The 21,677-nt window shown below is 37.1% G+C and overlaps 1 protein-coding gene and 1 long non-coding RNA gene across 4 annotated transcripts in view; one reads left to right on the top strand and one right to left on the bottom strand.

Annotated features, from left to right (window-relative positions):
• Positions 1-19,372, bottom strand: part of SAMD13 (sterile alpha motif domain containing 13) — a 49,997-nt gene extending 30,625 nt beyond the window's left edge. Inside the window, exons 1-2 of one of the 3 annotated variants that reach the window (XM_033225417.1) lie at positions 19,177-19,372; positions 14,507-14,591 (exon numbers count right to left, since the gene is read on the bottom strand). In XM_033225417.1, coding sequence (XP_033081308.1) covers positions 14,507-14,591; positions 19,177-19,186 — 95 coding nt within the window. In that variant the 5' untranslated portion in view covers positions 19,187-19,372. Of the gene's footprint in view, positions 1-14,506; positions 14,592-15,103; positions 15,172-15,984; positions 16,263-19,176 lie in introns of those variants that run through there. The other 2 variants (XM_033225419.1, XM_033225418.1) reach the window with 2 other exon arrangements.
• On the top strand, positions 18,388-20,944 carry LOC117092163. Its single transcript, XR_004440652.1, has 3 exons — positions 18,388-18,592; positions 19,612-19,695; positions 20,010-20,944. It is a non-coding gene; the product is annotated as an uncharacterized LOC117092163 (long non-coding RNA).
• Positions 20,945-21,677: the final 733 nt, after the last annotated feature.

Genomic DNA, 21,677 nt, shown 5'->3' with positions numbered 1-21,677 from the left:
GCTGAGAGTTGGTCAGGCCAAAAGGGTACTCTGGGGAAATGCAATCCACATGTAATATCACAACTCCATTATATTCATCAATTGTATTTCCACTTCAAAGTTCGGAGCAAGTTACTTTAGACACTGGTTAACATATTATGATGATATATTTGTCACATTACTTTTTTTATAAAGCTGATTCTGAATGTTACTTATTTTTACACTCAGCAGTGCACTCTAACTTTGTGCTGCCTAGATATTTATAACTTATTTTCAAAATGAAATTAACCTACTCTTTGCTCATGTCTTAAAACAGCCTCTGGCTAAAAGCAATTTAATTCTGATTCTAATAAATTAATATTGATCTCTTTGCCTATGACATACCTAAGGATGAAGCAACTAAATGAATGTTAGTGTTAGTTCCATTCCTTTCTCCCTCTCCCTTCATGCTAACAAGCAGGGATCTGGCTAAATGGCAGGCCAAAAAGAGAAAGGATGATTGAAAGTTTATGGACAGGGCATTTTCCATTTTTAAATATTCAGATAAATAAGAGTTGACTGACTTAGATGCAGCACATCAAAATGATGAAAGCATTGAAAAGGCAAATAATTCATCAGACCTTCTGTATATTCCAAATTCTTTAGCTTAGAGTTCAGATGCTTGATTCAAACCTAACTGGGCAACATCCTAGACTCTTCCATACCCATGGCTTTGCTTATGTCAGTCAAACCCGTTCTGTTCAAATTCCAGGGATTAGTCCTGCTCATTATAAAGAGACCAGTTTAATGTCCCCTTAATTTTAACCTGCCTACTATGAGCCCGGCACTTAATAAGCATTGAAAACTCATAGTCTAATGAAGAGGATAATCTCAGGTCAGCTGTGGGATGAAGAGGGTCATGATGTTTGTTTCCAGCTCTATTCCAAAAAGTGGTTAAGGAACAGGGGAAATAGATGGGTGAAAGAAGGATGGATAGTAAACATGGCAATGTGAGTCAGCCTGTGCTAGGTGTGTGGATGAAAGGGTTTGGAGCCCTGAGTCACCAGTAAGACTAGGAGCAGGCACCCCAGACGGATGGAGCATCTTCCTGCAGAATTTCTTTCCTCTGTATAGGTATCTTCCCTCAGGCTAATGGCTTTCCTCTGAAATCATACAGCATTCTCTCCTTGGCATACCTCTGCCTGGAATGTCTTCCCAACCCATCTTTCTGAAATCAAAGGATCTTATAAACAACCTCTTTTCCTTGTCCTCTTTTTATTTGTACATTCTAGTACAACTAAAATCCCCTAGTGTAAATAAGAACACTCCTTTTTTTTTTTTTTTTTTCTGTCACCCAGGCTGGAGTGAAGTAGCGGGATCTCAGCTTGTTGCAACCTCCGCCTCCCAGGTTCGAGCGATTCTCCTGCCTCAGCCTCCCAAGTAGCTGGGACTACAGGTGCACACCACCACACCTGGCTAATTTTTTGTATTATTAGTAGACACAGGGTTTCACCATGTTGGCCAGGGTGGTCTTGATCTCCTGATCTCAGATCCACCTGCCTTGGCCTCCCAAAGTGCTGGGATTACAGGTGTGAGCCATCGCGCCTGGCCAAGAACACTCCTTTCAAGCAGACTCAATGAATAATTTTTATTCACTGTCAGATACAATTCATGCCAAACACAAACATAAACATTTCATATCCTAATCATTAATACTAAACACAACAGTCTAGAGACTACCTGAAGAACTTTTCCTCCCTGCTGTGAGCCACAGCACAATGGTCTTTGTTCCAAAGGATTTGGGTGTGGCTTCATTGCTTAGACAAACTTGGTTTTTCTTCTGTAGGGAGCTCAGCAGCAAGACAGAAACTATATAAAAAAAAACAGCAGTCCTTGAGGGCTGACAATGTATAAAAGATATATAGTCAATGTCTGTGAATTCTGCTGGCATTGATTGAAACTCCTTTTGTTTTCACATTTAAAATATGATGTCTTAATATGCTTAACTGACTCTATAGTTTTATGTATTTTACTCTTTTGAAATGTACACTTCAAGGCAGGTATTTACAATGGAAAAAATAGTATAACTCAAAATAATAAACAGACTCAATTCTTAACCCATTATCATTTAATCGAAGGGAATAATCAAAGACTTATTTATCATGAGACCATATATCAGAATGAACAGATAACTATAACATATCAAGGAATGAATTTTACCTTCAGTAAGAAAAATAAAATAGTGCCATTTACAAGTATCACTATTAATTCCCATATATTATCAATATTCAAGACAACATTCAACAAAGAAACAGTGAATTTGAACAATACTGTAGACCAAGTGACCCTAACAGACATATACAGAACATTCAACCCAACAACTGCAGAATATACATTTCTTTTCAAGCATACATGGAATATTCTCCAGTATAGATCACATATTAGGTTACAAAACAATTTTTAACAAATATATAATTAATGAAATCATACAAAATATCTTTTTTGACTGCAATGGAATGAAACTAGAAATCAATGGCAGAAGGAAAACTGAAAAATTCACAAATACATGAAAATAAAACAACACACTTTTGAATAACCAATAGGTCAAACAAATGAAAAGTGAAATTGGAACATATCTTGAGACAAATAAAAACAAAAACACAATATATCAAAGCTTATGAAATGAAACAGAAGCAGTATTAAGAGGGAAGTTTCTAGTCACAAATACCTACATTAAAAAAAGAAAGATATCAAACAACCTAACTTTCTACCTAAAGAAATTAGACAAAGAAGTAAAATAGAGAATAGAAAAACAGTAAGAAAAAATCAACTCAGACTCGGGCTTTTGAAAAGATAAACAAAACTGACAAACCTTTAGCTAGGCTAAGAGAAAAAGAGAGTGAAGACTCAAATAAATAAAACCAGAGATGAAAAGACATTACAACTGATGCTACAGAAATGAAAAAGGTCACATAGACTACTATAAACAATTATAGGTCTACAAACTGGATAACCTAGAAGAAATAGGTCCCTGGAAGCATACAACCCACCAGCCTGAATCATGAAGAAACAGAAAATCCAAGCAGACCTATCTGTAAGGAGATTAAATCAGTAGTATAAAACCTTCCATAAAAGAAAAGCCCAGGATTAGACGGCTTCATTGGAGAATTTTACCAAACATTTAAGGAAGAATGAATGCCAATCCTCAAACTTTTCCAAATAACTGAAGAGGAGGGAACATTTCTGAACTTTTTTTTATGAGGCCGGTATTACCCTCCTACCAAGCCAGATAAAGACACAGAAAAAAAGAAAATTATAGGCCAATATCCCTGATTAAATATAGATGTAAAAATCCTCAACAAAATACCAGCAAACAGAATTCAACAGTACGTTAAAAAGATCATTTGCCATGACCTAGTGGGATTTATTCCTAGGATGGCACAACGTACGAAAATCAATTAATGTGACATATCACATTTACAGAATGAAGGATAAAAATCACACGATCGTCTAAGATAAAAAAGTGTTTGATAAAATTCAAAATCCTTTCATGATAAAAAAAAAAAAATCTCAACAAAGTAGGGATAGAGGGAAATTACCTTAACCTAATAAAGGCTATCTATGAAAAGGCTATAGTTAACATCATACTCAAAGGTGAAAAACTGAAAACTTTTCTATGAAGATCAGGAACTAGGCAATGATGCCCATTCTTGCCACTTTTATTCAACATAGGACTGGAAATTCTTGCCAGAACAATTAGGCAAGACAAAGAAATAAATAGCCACCAAATTGAAAAGAAAGAAGTAAAACTGTCCTTACATTTACAGATGATATGATCTTAAATAGAGAAAACCCTAAAGACTCCACAAAAAAAACCTGTGAGAATGAATAAACAAATTCAGCAAAGTTGCAGGATACAAAAATCAACATACAAAAATCAGTTGCATGTCTATACAATGATAATTAACTATCTGCAAAAGAAATTAGGAAAATAATCCCATTTACAATAACATCATACTTAGGAATAGTCTTAACTAAGGAAGTGAAAGACATTCATACTAAAAACTATGAGACACTGATGAAAGTAATTAAAGGAGACATAAACAAATGTAAAGACATCTCAAGTTCATGGATGGAAGATTTAATATTATTATAATTTCCATATGACCCAAAGCAATCCACAGATTCAATGCAATCCCCATCAAAATCCTAATGATATTTTTACAGAAATAGAAAAAAAATTCTAACATCCATATCGAACCAGAAAAGATCTTGAATAGCCAAAACAATCTTGAGAAAGAACAAGGTTGGAGGCAACACACTTCCTGATTTCAAAATATATTACAAAGCAACAGTGATTTAAACAGTATGACAATGGCATAAAGATTGACATATAGATCAATGGAACAGAACAGAGAGCCCAGAAATACATCCATGGATATATGGTCAAATGATCTTTGACTGGAATGCCGAGAATACAAAATGGGGAAGGAAGAGTCTCTTCAACTAATGGTGTTGGGGAAACTGGATATCCACATGCAAAAGAATAAAATTGGATTGTATTTTACCATACACAAAATATCAACTCAAGACGGATTAAAGACTTAAACATAAGACTTGAAACTATAAAATATCTAGAAGAAAACACAGGGGGAAAACTTCAAGACATTAGTTTTGGCAATAGTTTCATGGATATGACACCAAAAGCATAGGCAACAAAAGCAAAAATAGACGAGCAGCGCTACGTAAAACTAAAAAGCTTCTATACAGCCAGGGAAATAATCCTGTAAAAAGGAAACCTATGAAATGAGAGAAAATACTTGCAAACTATGTATCTGATAAGAGGTTACTTTCTAAAATATGTAAGGAATTCTTACAATTCTATAGCAAAAAAACTAATAACCCAATTTGAAAAAATGGTTAAAGGTCATAATAGATATCTCTCAAAAGAAGAAACACAAACAGCCAATATGTACATATACGAAAAGCGGTTCAAAATCACCAATCATCAAGGAAATGCAAATCAATGCAACAATGAGATATCATCTCACACCTCTTAGGATACTATTATCAAAACAACAATGACAACTGTTGGCAAGGATGTGAATAAATCATAATCTTTGCATACTGTTGGTAGAAAAGGTAGAAATGCAGAATGGGGAAGCTGCTACGGAACTGTAGATTCCTCAAGAAATTAAATATTGAACTACTAGGTGATCTAGCAACCCACTTCAGAGTATTTATCCAAAGGAATTGAAATCAGGAACTCAAAGAGATATTAGCACTCCCATATTCACTGCAGCGCTATTCACCAAGATATGGAAACAACTGAAATGTCCATTGACAGATAAATGAATTTGAAAAATACAGTGTAATAGCTGGGCTTGGTGGCTCATGCCAATAATTCCAACTACTTGGGAGGCTGAAATGGGAAGATCCCTTGAATCAGGAATTTGAGACCAGCCTGAGCAACATAGGGAGACCCACCTCAAAAAAGAAATGCTGTACATACTTACAATGGCATAGTATTTAACCTTAAAAAAGAAGGAAATCCTTACATTTTCAACAAAATGAATGAACCTTGAGAACATTAAGTGAAATAACCAAGTCAAAGAAGGCAAAATATTGCATGATTTCATGTATATGAGGTATCTAAAATAAACTCATAGAAGCAAAGAATAGAATGGTGGTTGGCAGAGGCTAAGGGAAGGGGGAAAGGGGACGTTGATAATCAACAGGTATAAAACTTCTGCCTGGAAGATGGATACGTTTTAGAGATCTGCTGTACAACATTGTGCCTACAGATAATAATACTGTATCGTAGACTTAAAAATCTGTTAAGAGTGTAGAACCCCATAGTAAATGTTCTTACCACATTAAAAAAGAAAGTGAAAAAAAAGAAAGAAGGAAGGAAAGAAAAAGAAAGCGAGCGAGAAAGGATGGAAGGAAGGAAGGAAGGGAGGGAGGGAGGGAGGGAGGGAGGGAGGGAAGAACCATAGCACACTCTAACTTATCTTATCATACGCATCTGGAAAAGGGTTTACAACATCAGATCCTGGCTAGAAAGGTCACTTTTCAGGTTTGAATTATTGGCTCAATTTGTTTCTTTCTTTTCATTTTCTGACAGACTGTTAAGAGATATTTAATAACTAGACACTTACAATGTCTTGGGAGTTAATACTTTCCCTGGCTTTTAGGATACAGCATCCTACCATCGTGATCACTGCCGCATCCCCGCCCCCCCCTTTCCACATTGCTGTTTTTTGGGAAGAAGAGCATTCCAGGAACCATCACACATTCAGGTAGGGTCAGGGCAGTGAGGTTGTGGGGACTGGGAAGAGTGGACAGAACAGACGAAAGTGTGCCTGATGGAGAGATCGCGCAGAAACTACCTAGCAAGCTGAATAAAATCCCCTCACTGCTTTCAAAGAAGATACACCTGAGAGTTGATAATTATTTATGCTCTATACTGCAAGAGGATAGGCTTAGGAGTAAATAAACAAATGCTGAAGTCAGTGATCAGGCACATAGTTACTTCAGTCGGTTTCCCATTCCTTTTTTCATGAGAAGCCAGACCAGGCTTCCGGGCAAACAATCAAGGACCTGTGAGGTTTTTTATTCATTTCTGGATGTGACTGCTTCCCAAGGAGATGCAGACCTGACTGACCTGTAGATTGCTGTACATGTATGCATGGCTGGGCGTTTTTTTAATGAGCTAATAGTAGCTGTTGTTTTATTATTGTTATATGAAAAGTTCTCTTTTCTACAATGTTTTATACAAGTTCTCTTAACTCTACAATGAAGTCAGAGTTTTGAAACTCTAGCAATACCAAAGTAATTTCTAAGTCTACCTTAATATTTTAGTTCTGTCATTCACTTTCTAATCCTCTAATTCACATGAGCAAAAATGGTAATTTCTTTAACATAATACACAGCTTAACAGGTATACAGTTAGGTTTCAGAGAGGACTATTTCAAAAGTAATTATTTCAGTTAGTTCAAAACCTTACAACATTCATTACCAAGAATAAAAAAGCATCATATTACTAATTATGACAGGAATGTTAGTTCCAAAATTTTTTTTAAATGCCTGTGCTTCAAAATGAAACAACACAGTGAACACAAAGGCAGAGGAATATGGTGAAGATGCATGTGCAAGAAAAGAAGTGGCATTAATAAGAAATGGCTTGCTTTGAAAGTCCTTGCTAAGCTTCATCACTGGGAACTTTCTACTGCAGTAGTTCTTCTCCACTGAGGGGCTTGGGGGCATGGTGGTGGTAGGGAAATAAACTGCTTCCTGTTGAAAAGGAACTTACTACATGCATGTGTCATGTGGAAACATCGATTCCTTCTCCCGTCCTAGGATAAAATGAAAAAGGGGGAAAAAGACATTTTTCATCTGAAAAAGGGAGAAAGACTAAGCAAATGGGAAAAAAAATTGAATTCTCATGATTTGAACAGATATGCACATACACGCTAAATACATGGATTAAAAAATTTTTAGTCTAAATTCTAACATGAATCTAACATGGCCAAACATAGATCAATGATAAGAGTGTGTCATGAACCAATGTTTATAATTAATCCCAAATATGTGAATCTGAAATCCACAAAAAGAGAATACTATGATCCCATTTGTTTAATAAAAGCCTATTTGTATGTGTGTTTTGAATATATTTATACATTTTTGTGTATGCTCCCATATATGTGTACATTCTTAGTGCATGGGAATATATGTATATATTCTTGAATTATGTATCCATGTGGATACATACAGTATGTGTACAAAAACTGCCAAAAAGGATATCTCAACTATTCAGATGGCTTCATCTTAGTTATTTAGGTAGCTATTTTAAAAAATGAAATAAATACTCATGGACCTACTAGGCAAAATAAAATCTGGAATCTTAATAATAATCATATCTATCTACATGACTCAGAGCTCCCCATTCATGCTCTCCCCACCTGAGTTAATCATCACCCTCAACCTCATGTTCATATAACCTTTCCCCTGATGCAAGCATTTAGTTTGGGTATACACCTGTGCTTTTCAATATGATAGCAGCTAGTACCATGTGGCTACTGAGCATTTAAAATTTGATTGAGGAACTAAGTTTTAAATTTAATTTAGTTTAAATGTAAAAACTTGAAGTGGTATAAAATATGTTTATGTTAAACACAATTCCATTGTTTTGCCTACATTTTAATTGAACTGTTCCATCCTATAGGGTACTACGGTTGAAATTCTCATGGCAGGTGCATGTGTCCTCTCTGGTAGTACATCCCCCATTTGATTGGTGTCAGAGATTGATTCAGTTCAAATTAATTTTTTCCTATTCACCCAGGTAACATTGTAATGTGTTTGCTGAATGCTTATGGACAGCAGGAGTTATGAGGATCCCTTTCTATATTGTAACTGGTAATTAAATTGAAATTATTACTATTATTTTAATTATATAATTAATATTTTTAGTTAAAAATAAGCACAGTTAAATTTTAAAATCTAAAAAGAAAGCAGAATTGAGAGGAGATGCAGAAACTAGTAACATACAATAAAGAAAAAAGGGACCGAAAGAAGGTATGTTGGAAATTTCATGATGAATAGCAATTGCAATTTGTTAGAAGATAGCAAGAGAAAGAAAATGCTGTTTGTTGTGTAAAAAAAGGTAAAGATAATATGATTTAAAACAGAATCTGAGCTTATAACTTTGTTTAGCTATAAATAGCTTGGATCTTTACATAGACAAACAATTTTTCAATGGACATATGGTTATTTCAGTTACAGAAATTTTGCTAGAATATTATCAGAAAACACTCAACAGGTATTATCACAAAATGTAAAAGATTTTCCAATCAAGCCACCAAACAATTGCCTGAAGAATACAAGGTCTTTCTAACAAAACCTAAGACCAACCGATTCAAAATGTAAAAAGCCATTAAAACTTTAGTTTTAGATGAAAGTACAACATAAAGACACTGCCTAATTAATCCTTGAGGTATGCTGCATCTCAGAAGACTTCCTAATTTATAAAGAAACGTCAATTTACAACTTGAAAAACTAAATTCATGGTTTAGATATTTTTGAATCTTTTATCTCTGTCAAAGAATTTTAGCTAGATATACAAAAATTAAATTCTATCCAGATGGATGGTGCTCCAGCAATGCTAGTTTTTTAAAAAATCTGAATTTTAAAAATTGGAATTTATTGTAATTTTAAAACAAAAGACCAATGTTTTCTTACTGCTTCATTCCACTGTATGATATCTATGTTTCATTTTCTGAAGCAGACTCTTGAAAAGTGTTACAGATACTACTGTTGAATTGTTCAGCATATATTTGCAAATGCTATGGATCAATGCCTGTTAATGGAACTGTTAAAAGAAATAGAAGACAATGAATGTAATAATCTGTGTTCTTTGCTAATGCTTGTTGACTAATAGAAAAGATTCACAAAGATTTGCTCTACTGTTCAAGATTTTACTGAAACAAAAGGAATGCTTGTCAAATATTATTGTTGTTGTTATTATTATTATTATTATTTTAGGCAGTCTTGCTCTGTTGCCCAGGCTGGAGTGCAGTGGCACAATCTCAGCTCAATGTAACCTCCGCCTCCTGGGTTCAAGCAATTCTGCCTCAGCCTCCCAAGTAGCTGGGATTGCAGGTGCCCACCATCATGCCTGGCTAATTTTTGTATTTTTAGTAGAGATGGCGCTTCACCATGTTGGCCAGGCTGGTCTCGAACTCCTGACCTCAAGTGATCTGCCTGCCTTGGCCTCCCAAAGTGCTGGGATTACAGGTATGGGCCACCGCGCCTGGCCAAATATTCAAAAATTAAAGACAAAAACGACTGAGTAACTTTGATATCACACTGCATATGAAACAGCTAAATTTGAAGTTCCAAGGAAATGAAAAGCTGATTTGTGATCTAGCTAAAGAGGAACAAAATTTTAGGCTAAAACTGCAACTTTTCAGGGTGCAATACAATATACAATAATAATTTCATACATTTTCTAACATGAATAAACTTCAAGAAAATTTGCAGATTTATTGAAATTGGTAAGATTATTGTTGCTTATCAATTTATGCAAAACCTCTTTGAATTCAATGTTGGTAATATTGACATGTATTAGTAAATTGACTTAACTTGAACAGACATAGTTTTGAAATCAATATGCTTTTGCTTCAAAGTCAAATCAAGACAAATCAGTTGTGTCAATGTGGATATAAATATTGCAAGAAAATAATTTCTCACATAATTCAGTTTTTGGAAAACTTTTAAATATGTTTGGAATTATTTGGGTATGTGATCCTACCTTTTGAACTGTAAATTTTAGGAAATATAAATGCAGATTAAATATGTCCAATGAAATGTTTATGTCCAAAATGAGAGATACTGTAAGTCAAGCTTGTCCAACCTATGGCCCACGGGTTCCATGTGGCCTAGGATGGCTTTGACTGTGGCCCAACACAAATTCGCAAACTTTCTTAAAACATTATGAGATTTTTTTGTCCTCATCAGTTATTGTTAGTGGTAGTGTATTTCATCTGTGGCCAAAGACAATTCTTCCTCCAATGTGGCCCAGAGAAGCCAAAAGTTTGTACCCCCCTGCTCTAAGTGTAAAGTACACAACAGATTTAGGAAATTTAGTGCAAAAATGTAAAATATTTCATTGATAATGTCATGTTGATTACACGTTAAAGTGACATAATGAGTTAAATAAAATATATTATTAAAATGTATTTTACCTATTTAAATATGGCCACTAGAAAATTGAAAATTACATATGGGGCTCAGATTTTATTTCTGTTGGACAGCACTGACTGATACATATATCCAGAAATTGAATTATTAATGTATAAAATATTCCACTGTTTAACACTAGAAAAAGTACCAAACTCTTCTGCAAAGCTGCCCTATCAGCTAATATTCTTACTAGCATTGTATCCTATCCATATCTTCACTAATGATTAGAATTGCCTCGTTTTAAAATTTTTGCCAAGTTAATGGGTACGTCATTATGATCTTAATTTGCATTTTTTGGTCACTAATGGTACTAAACATCTCTTCATATGTTAATTGGCCATATATATTTCCTCTTCTGTGAACTGTTTGCTCATGTTTTGGCCATTTTTCTTTGGTATTTTTCTGTTTGTGCTTTTCTTACTGATTTATTGGTTATTACTATTGAAGATCCTGAATATAAAATTAAATATAAGATTGACTTACTCTTCCATCTCAGAATGTGTGATCTGCCCACTTTGGCCTCCCAAAGTACTGGGATTACAGGTGTGAGCCACCATACCCAGCTCACCACTTTTTTCAGCTTTTCACTGCAGGTTCTACTCAGTGTAATAAAGTAGGAGAAAGAAATACAAGGCATTCAGATTGGGAAGGAGGAAGTAAAACTGTCTTTATTCACAAGACATAATTGTCTATGTTACAAAATGTGGTGTAATCTACTAAAAAGCTACTAGTAGTAATAAGTGAGTTTAGTAAGGTTGTGGCATATAAGATCAATATAAAAAATCAATTGTATTTGTATACGTTAAGATAATTGAAAATTCAAATTAGAAAAGCAATATCACTTAAAATAGCATCAAAAACATGAAATGTTAGGGATGCATCTGGCAAAAAGGTGCAAGATCTTCACAGTGAAATCTACACAATATTGCTGAGAGAAATTAAAGAAGACCTAAGCAAATGGAGAAAAATACTGTGTTCATTTGTTGGAAGACACAATATTGTTAAAATACAAACTCTCTCCAAATTGATATACAATTCAATGCAATGCCAATCAAAATGTCAACAGATTTTCAAAAAAAAATTGGTGGAAACTGACAAGCTAATTCTAAAATTCATATTGAAATGTACCGAGGCAAAACACCCTTGAAAAAGAACAAAGTTGGATGGCTAACACTATCTGATTTCAAGTTACATTTATCAAAACAGTGTTGTATTGGCATAAATATATGCAAAAAGATCAATGGAATACAGAGTCCAGAAATAAGCCTGCACATATATGATCAATAATTTTTCAACAAAGTTGCAGAAGTGTTTGAACAGAGGTGGGAAGATTGGATATCCATAGCACCACTACCACCACCACACAAAGCACTTCAACACTTCAAACCCTTATCTCACATCACAAACAAAAATTAACTCAAAAATCATAGTCCTAAACCCTGAAACCTAAAATTGTGAAACTTCTAGAAGAAAACCTAGGAGAAAATAACTGTAACCTTGCATTAGGCCAAGAATTCTTAAATATGACACCAAAGGCGCTATCCATAAAAGAAAAAAATAGATAAACTAGACTTGATTAAAATTTAAAAACTTTGATACTTTGAAAGATACTATGGAGAGAATGAAATGACAGGTCACATGCTCAAAGAAAATATTTTCAAATAGTATATATGATAAAGGACACATTCATAATATATAAAAACTCTCTATACAATAAATATGAAAAAACTAGCCCAATACAAATATGGGCAAAAGATATGAACAATACTTTATCTAGGAAGATATATGAATGGCAAATAAGTACAGGAAAAGATGCCCAACATCATTAGTCATTAGGGAAATAAAAATTAAAACATAAAACACCTGATATAATATTTAATATGAAAGTGATTGATCACACTAAGCTCACGAGGATGTGGAACAACTGGAACACGACACCCACTGCTGGTGAGAATGAAAATGGGACAACCAGTTTAGAAAACAGTTTGGCAGTTTCTTAAAAAGTTAAACAGACACCCACCATAGAGCCCAGCCAGTTCCATTCCTAAGTAATTATGAAAGAGAAATGAAAGCATATGTCCAAACAGAGACCTGTACACAAATGATCAAAGCAGCTTTATTTATAATACCTAAGAAACAGAAACAAACCAAACGTCTATCATCATTTGGATGGTAGTAAACAAATTGTTGTAGATACAAACAATGAAATATTACTGAGTAATTAAAAAGTAATGATGTATTGATATACACGATAACATGGATAAATCCCAAATTAATTATGCTGAGTGACAGAAACTATATGTGTGTGTGTGGGGGGGTGTATACACATTCATTTATATAAAATTCTAGAAGAAGGAAACTAATTTATAATGACAGCGTAACAGTGGTTGCCAGGAGATATGGGGGCAGAAAAGGACAGGAGGGAGAGATTACAAAAGGTCATAAGGAAATTTTGGAAGTGATGGAAATATTATCTTAATTGTGGCAGTAGTTTCAAGAGAGGATAAAAATATCAAAACTTACTTTCCACACATGCAATTTATTATGCAAGGATTATACTTCAGTAAAGCTGCTAATTTTAAAACTAATTACAATTAAGTAAAAAATAAAAGTTCAGTTTCTTACACTAGTCACATTTCATGTTCTTAGTAGCCACATGTGGCTAGTGGCTACCATTTCAGCACAAATACAGAACATTTCCATCATTGTTGAAAGTACTGTTGGATAACAGTGATCTAACTCATACATAAAACAGCATCTGTTTCTTTCATTTCTCCTCCACCTACCTACCCCAAACTTTAGGGATGGTAATAAGCAAGGCAGTATGGCACTGATATATAAATTACCCGAGAACTTTAAAAAACAGATTTTATTACATTAGTTTTAATGTAACTTTGCTGTGGAGTAAAATATACCTTCTATTCATAAACATATAGCACACTGTTTCCTCATTTAGATATCACAGCTTCTATGGATTATATTTAATTAGTTTCCTCCAAAGCTCAAGTTGATGTCAATTTTAAACTAAATGATATGGAAAGAAATGAAACAGATAACTCCCTCTTGGAACTTACTTTCTCCTTGTAATCAAAGTACTTATTGCTTTGCTATAACTCCTAAGTGAGAATATATATTTTTTCATATACTCATAAATATCAAAATATTATGTTACATATGCAATTGAATGTTCCCATTTAAAAGAATCAAGTATATAACTCTTACACAACACATAGAAACACAAGTTTCAAATGTGAGAACAGACATTAACATAAACACCATGTATGCACTGAAATGTTTCACATTCATTAAACAGTTCATAAAATTAGGACGGAGAAGTTGTTAAACTATATTCTATATTCTTACTGAAGCTTTTTCCCTTCCTGCACTATAGCTCTTAGTTTTCAGAGTTAGAGGTGATTGTATCTCAAAAAAAAAAAAAAAAAAAAAAAAAAATTTGAACTCAATTTTCTGCCCTCATTCTGTGTTGTCTACGGAAGAGTCTCTGCTTGGGGTTTTTGTTTCAATATACAGAATGCAGGGCTGAAATCCTCAACCATCCTTGTTCCAAAGCCTGATACACAAACCTTTCATATATATTTTGATGTCTGAGTCATCTCTGTCTTAGAAATGGAATACGGAAAAAGGTAACTGGGGTAGGGGGGAGAAGGGAGGTTGCTGGCCAACGTAGACAAACCAAGGCGACCTCCGAACTGTGTATTGTAGTAGATAAGCAAGAAGTACGAAAATAGAAACCAAGTCCCTCTGTTGTTTGCAGAAGCAGAACTCAGAAGCCAGCTTCACTTACTTTTTTACACCGACAGAGCCATTTTCCTTGTTTTCCATGTCAACAGATAGCATGGGAAGGCTGCAGGGTTCCTTTACTTCAGCAACTAATCAATAAGGGAGAAAAGCTTGTGTTTAATTCTTAGAAAGTAAGAGAAGAATATATATTCTGAATCGGAAACATAATGGTCCCTTTTACAGCTTCACACCAGTTCACGTATGTTTGTTTAAATCTCCAGTTCCCTCGGCGATTGGAGAGATGTGATTAAACCTAAAGAACTGGAGGAGACGGATTGGGGTGCTTTCATCTGTACTGGCACTCCCTGCCTTGACAATAAGCATTTGCAAATGAAATTGAATCCGTGTTGAAAACAAGTGCTGTGTGAACTGGCACAGCTTCTCCTGGGTGCCTAGCTCTCACTTAAGACACTGCAACTCATAAATGAGTCAAAGTAGAGAAAAACAAACCCGCTTTTCCTTCCCCCCTCCCATTATGGGCTGTGATTTGTTTTTTCTTATTGCATTTGTTTTTTTTTTTGTCCACTCCCCCTTGCTCCTAGATTTTTTCATTCCAATGCAGAAGGACACTTAAAGCTTTTGTCAGTAAGTATTCCCCTACCTCACATTCTCAACGAAAGCCTCAAAAACCCGTCTGTGAGATGGCCATGCTGTGGTAAAGCAGGAAGCTCACAAAAAATGCCAGATAGCCCTTAGCACAGAAAGGTGGTGCTGGGGTGTGTGTGTGTGTGTGTGTGTGTAAAAAAGAGTAGGTAGCTCATTAGATTTATGAAAAATCATCAAAACATTTAAGGAGATATTGTAGCATCCATCATTCTGTCTTTTTGTTTAGTAGGATGAGGGCTGTGAAAAATTAAAAGCCTTCCACAATTAATATGCAATTAGCAAAATGAAAAAGCTACGAACAAAACTGCTTTAAGAAAAAAAAAAAAAAAAAAAAAAAACGGAAGAAACAGTCCCGAAACGTGTTTGCTCTTATTCAGTTGAAGCCATAAATTAAATACATTTCCACTCAAATCACTTTATACTTCGGCACTCCTTCTCTAGGGATTACTCTGACATGGCAAGTGCATCATTTAGTATATTCGCAAGATTTTATCACTGTTAGAGAAGTAGATGATTAACAAATAACACTATAAGTGTGGGATAATTTTCACTCCTGAAACACACACATACAAACTTCCAGTTGCTAAACCACTTAGATCATTGATAGAGAAATCCAACATTTAATATATAGATAGATATTAGCATACATTCACACACCGTTATAGAGTAGACAGGAAGATAGTGCTGCTGCTCCATGCTAACAGAATATGATTTCACTTCAGTTGGAAACTGTTACACATTCACCATTTTCTAAGCATCTCAGAAAACAAAACAAAACAAAACACTCACAATGATACTCTGCAACATCACACTACATTGTCTTATTATTATTACTAGTATTTTCTTTTTTTGTGGAAGAGTAAAAAGAAAACCTACCTATAAGCAACTAAAAAATATCATTTTTTATAGGCTTATCAAAAACAGCCAAAGAAACCCCAATGTTTTCTTTCACAAAGTAGGCTGGCAAAGGAATTCAATAAGGAGGTACAATTTGACACAGTGAAATAAAACCAGGCTGGCTCTCAGCCAACATGACGTTAGGAATCACACACAAGCTGCACCAACTGCCTTCTGGTTCATGGCTGACTTTTTAAAGCTACAGTGTGCCTGTTCACTTTTGCTAACTACCTTCAGCACAATTAGTGCAAGAGAATGAGTCAGGAGTCCAAAACCTGCAGAATTCTCCCTGCACCTGTCTTGTACAAAGAAAAACAAGCTCTCTCAATAGCTTCTTATTTTCTCCCTCCCCTTCATTGTTGCTGCATGATAGGTCTTAGCTGTTGTTCTGAGCATGGATGTCATGTTTCAAACTATTTTGTTTTCTCCCCCAGAGGGAAAAATAAGAGTGAGAACCCAGTGCTTATGGGCTATAACCAGAGAACACTTGGAAGCTGCAGTTCCATGTTACTCTTTTTTTCCTAATAGAGATTGGTGGACAAAGTTCCCAGGGCTGGCTTTTAAGTAATCTCTTTGTGAGAATAAGGAAAGCACTGCCCAGCAGCAAATCCTTTTACTTCATTATGCAGGAAGTAACATATTTCAGAGAGGATGCAAAATAGATGACCAGATCTCCTGAAAACGCCCACATTCTTTTATTTTGGCATTTATTCTGCCAAATGAAGCCAGCAAAAATTCAGACTGAAACAAACAAAACCTCATTCTACAAAATGAAAACAATTAGTTCTGGGAGATTTAATTTTAACTGTTTATCCCAGTTGCACAAAAAGCATAATTCAAGAAATTCAACCAACACTTACCATCTATGAGTACCCGGTACTATATTAGTTGCATATGAGTAGAAAGACATTATGCCCACCCCAAAATTCATAGTCTCTCCCGCCATCATCCTAAATACCAAATCAGAAAACTGGGAGGTGGAGCAGAGAGGCTGGGCAAGATCTTTTGTTTAAGTTACCCTGGTCATTCTCACAGTTTCCGTGCTTGGCTTAAACCACTTTTCCAGGGGAATAATCTCATCCCATAAATGTTCTGCACATACACAGAAAACATACATGGTTGCCTCTTCATTGAAATAAACATCAATCAACATTTGTACACTTTTAGGTCAAGATGGTCAACAAAACTACTCAAAACAGGACACAGAACACAGGTTTCCCAGAAAGATCTTGGAAAAGTTATGTGTTGCTGTAATATGCTGTAGAATTCAGGTAGAATCCTAGGAGAAAGTTGCCTGCCTCCCTTTTTAAAAATAATCTTTTAGGACATTAGAAGATCAACTTTGATCTAAATTTGGAACCTGAATTTCAAGGTCAAAAATTGGTCCTTTACTTATTCCAGGAATTATATTAGAAATTTTCGACTTCCTTAAAGATCACTGCCGAGAAAGATTTCAAATATTTGCCATTGCTCCCTTGAAAAGGCAAACAATAGTAATCTGGCAACCAATTAAATATTTTTGAGCACTATTTTTGAACACGGGTCAGGCATGTGGATCTTTCACCACTGCTGATCTCAAAATGATGGACTCTTACGGAGATAAAGAGCTCTTTCACTAACAGATTCCATAATGCTTTTGGACTTGATCTGAAATTCCTGAACTATTCTCCCAGTAAATCCAAACTGGAAGCGAGTTGGACTGGGAGTTCTGTGTTCTGGGAAGCTGGGGTTGTCCTGACAGTGCTGCTCAGAACAAAAGCATGTTCAGCTCTCCACTCTTGAGGGGGAAAAGGCAAAGGGACTGTAGTTACACCCAGCTCTTCCTGAGACACAGCCACAGGAGAAAGGATTCTGTGAAGTTTTTCCAAGCATCTCTTCCTACATGTACAAAGGGACATCCCCTCCCATCTGGCCTGCTGTGATCAAAAGTTTGCCTGTTACACAACAGTAAAGTTTCAGAAAGTGTTGTAGGAAGTTAATCCCGTGGTATAAAAAGTGAGCCACAAAGACACTTTAAATTATGACAACAGGAGGTTTCACTTACCAGCTAGTTTCTAACTTTGGTAGTAAACTGACACTTGTGAATATATATATATATATACACTAGTACTCACACACTCCCTCCAACAAACTGACATCAATCCTCCGCTGATAAAAAGTGTGTGTAGTATGTAGCATAAAATATGTGTGTGTAATGTGTGTACTATGTGGTGTACTTTGTGTGTGGGTGTGGTACATATGTGGGTGTGTATGTGGTGTGTGGGGGTGAGGGAGAGAGGCAACCAAACAAGACCTTCTGATCCAGCACATTATGGGATATGCTGAAATAACTTTGGAGATCTTGAAATCTCCAAATTATATGCTGAAATTAACTTTGGTGTCAGTATTCTGGAACAGAACTTTCGACCCACCTGGGAACGGGCTCAGATAGGGAGAGGGGAGGCGGTTAGGAAGGGCGGGAAGCTGTTGACTTTGATTGGCTTCTTTTCTAGATCAGCATTCATCCCCCAGGCAGAAAGGACTCGCCTAGGGAACCAGCGCGGTCCCAAAGGAGCCGCCGGCCCTGCCTCCCGGGATCCGACCCGAGGTGCGTCCAGCCTGAAGTCGCCCGAGGGCAGGGCCGACCTCACCGCGCCGGGAATGGCGTCTCAGGGGCAAGTGAGAATTGGCCTGGAGAGGGGACGGTAGGGGCAGAAGACACCAATTGGCTCTTGGACCAGCAGCGCCGGCCCAGAGCCACACGACTCTCTGTGGCACTGGGGACAGAGCGGGGAAAGTTTCTGGCTAAGACTTTCACGGAGAGACGGTTCGCTGGCGTTTAGTGTGGGGGCTCCCCGGGAAAGCCGGTCTTTGGAAAGTCGAGGGTGTAGGTGTGGCGCTCTCGGGGCACCCCGCCGAGTCGTGCCACCACCCCGTCCCGCTCCCCGAGCACTGCCAGCAGCCCCAGGCGAGCCCCGGCTCTCCGTGGGGCAGGGCACGCTTCTGCCCCCATTCCACTCCACGGTGAGAGCCCACGTCCGTGGGTGCAACGAGCTGCAGGAGCACCGGACACGGCCAAGATGAGGGAGGGCAGAGCGGTTTTCATTGCGGCATTCTTCGTTTCCCTCCATCCTGGAGACAGGAGAGGGCGGGCGCCTTCCCACGCCCTGGCCGCACAGGCGGATTACTTACCTCCCCGCATGGCCGAGCTGGGAGGTTTGCCCCGCGCGGAGCTCGGCGGCCGCCACGCGCAAAGCCCTGGTGCAGCCGGCCGGACGCGCGCGGCACGCCGGGAGTTGTAGTCCACCGCGGGTCGGCAGGGGTCGGAGGGGCGGGGGCCCCCAGGAATGGGGAAGGCCAGGACTAGAAGGGACAAGACCTGGGCAGGATAAGGGAGGATATTTGCAAAAACTTAAAACTTCCAGGGACCTGGGGGGAGGGGAACCCTCCTAGAGAGATTTTTAAAGTGAGGGTTTTTTAGGTTAATACCATTTTCTTCCTGTCTTACTCGCTTATCACAACCCCAATGAAGTTTTAAGCTGGACTCTGGCAGTAATGTTAAGTAGAGATTTTCCCTGCCAACTTCATATTATTTAGGGCTCTATTGTCCCTTTATCTTGAACACAGATGTGCCATTCTCTGCTTGGACGCACACAGAATATTCTTGCTCACAGAATATCTCAGTTGAAGCCCTGAGCATGTAAAAGGAAGGTGAGTAGTTAGTTGCACCTTACACGTGCAGGGTGCTTTATAGCTCTCTTTACAAAGCACTTTGTACTTGATTGGTTCATTATATAAGAACCGTAAAGCAAGCCTGAGAGTTAGTCAGAGAAAAGCTAAAGATGCAGGGAGTTTTTATTTTTTTGTTTTTTGTTTTGTTTTGGTTTTTTGAGACGGGGTCTTGCTCTGTCGCCCAGGCTGGAGTGCAGTAGCACGATCTTGGCTTGATGCAGGGAGTTTTGGAGTTTTGTGTATCTGCATCTGCAGAGGTTGGAGTCATCCTGTCTATTCATTTCTTTCTCCAGCCTCTCTTAGCAGCTGGGAAGAGAGAGTGGAGAGAAAGAGCTCTCAGGACAGATGTGGACACGGTGGAAGAAGAGGAGCCTGCTGTGACAGACTTCCTTGAAATGACTAACGAGTAAATCTTTAAGGAAATAAGTAAAACCAAAAGAAGGACTCATGGGTTGGAAGAAGGGAAGGAGAAGGAAAAGGCAGATGGGATAGGGATAGACATTAAAGATTGCAAACAGGCTAGTAGCAAAGAAAGCAAAAAACAAACAGGGTTTTTAGAAACCAGATAACCCTTGGATTCCTGGTGTTGTCACTTCTGAGCTATCTCTGTGACCTTAGGTAAGTTCTTTAACCTCCCCAAACCTATTTTGCCTCATCTGTAAAATTAAAAAAAAAAAAAACAAAAGTTCTGACTTTATCGTGTGGCTGTGCCTATTAAAAAGAGACAGGAAGCACATAGTATAGTGCTGGGCATATGATAGGCAATTAATGTTATCTTCTATTATCATCGGTAGAAATTCCCTTTGTGTAAGTATCAAAAAATAAATTGGAGTAGAAGTACCAGTTAGGAGGCTGTGACAATACTCTAAGCTACTGGCAATGATAGCTTGAACTACATTGACAGAAAGGCAACCATGTTGCCATGAGATAGGGAAAACAGAGAGTACAATCAATTGGATGTGGGGAAGGAAGAACAAGAATCAAATTGGTTGTTATTTCTAGATTAAGTAGATGATGTTGTCATTCTCCTAAATAGATACAACTGATGGAAAAACAGGTTTTGGAGGAAGATGACCACTGGCTTTCCTCATTTTATTGTGCTTTGTTTTATTGCAGTTCACAGAAAATGTGTTTTTTGTTTGTTTATTTTACAAATTGAAGGTTTTTGGCAACCCTGTGTTGAACAAGTCTATTAGTGCAATTTTTCCAGCAGTATGTGCTCACTTCATGTCTCTGTGTCACATTTTGGGCATTCTCATAATATTTTAAGCTTTTTCATTTTTATTGTACCTGGTATGGTGATCTGTGATCATTGATCTTTGATGTTACAATTGTAATTGTTTTAGGGTGCCACAGACCATGCCCATTAATCTATAAATGTTGTGTGTATTCTGACTGCTCCACCTACCAGCTGTTCCCCACCTCTCTCCCTCTGCTGGTCCTCCCTATTCCCTGAGACACAACAATATTGAAATTCGGCCAATTAATATCCTTATAATGGCCTCTATGTGTTCAAGTGAAAGGAAGAGTCATACGTCTCTCAGTTCAAATCAAAAGCTAGAAATGATAAACTTAGTGAGGAAGGCATGTCAGAAATCCAGATAAGTCAAAGTTAGGCATCTTGTGCCAAACAGTTAGCCAAATTGTGAATGCAAACAAAAAGTTCTTGAAGGAAATTAAAAGTGCTATTCTAGTGCGTACTTGAATGATAAGAAAGTGAAAAAGTCTTATTCCTGATATGGAGAAAGTTTTAGTGGTCTGCATAGAGGATCAAACCAGCCCCAACATTCCTTTAAGCCAAAGCCTAATCCGGGGCAAGGCCCTAACTCAAGGTTGAGAGAGGTAAGGAAACTGTAGAAAAGTTTGAAGCTAGCAGAGTTTGGTTTCTTAAACGAGGTTTAAGAAAAGAAGGATAACATAGAAGTACAAGATGAAGAAGCGAGTGCTGATGGAGAAGGTGT

The sequence above is a fragment of the Trachypithecus francoisi genome, unplaced genomic scaffold (genome assembly GCF_009764315.1).
Source record: "Trachypithecus francoisi isolate TF-2019V2 unplaced genomic scaffold, Tfra_2.0 Lachesis_group12, whole genome shotgun sequence".
Lineage (NCBI taxonomy): Eukaryota > Metazoa > Chordata > Mammalia > Primates > Cercopithecidae > Trachypithecus > Trachypithecus francoisi.
Note: the sequence above shows the minus strand (reverse complement) of the source record. Positions and strands in the feature narration are given on the sequence as shown.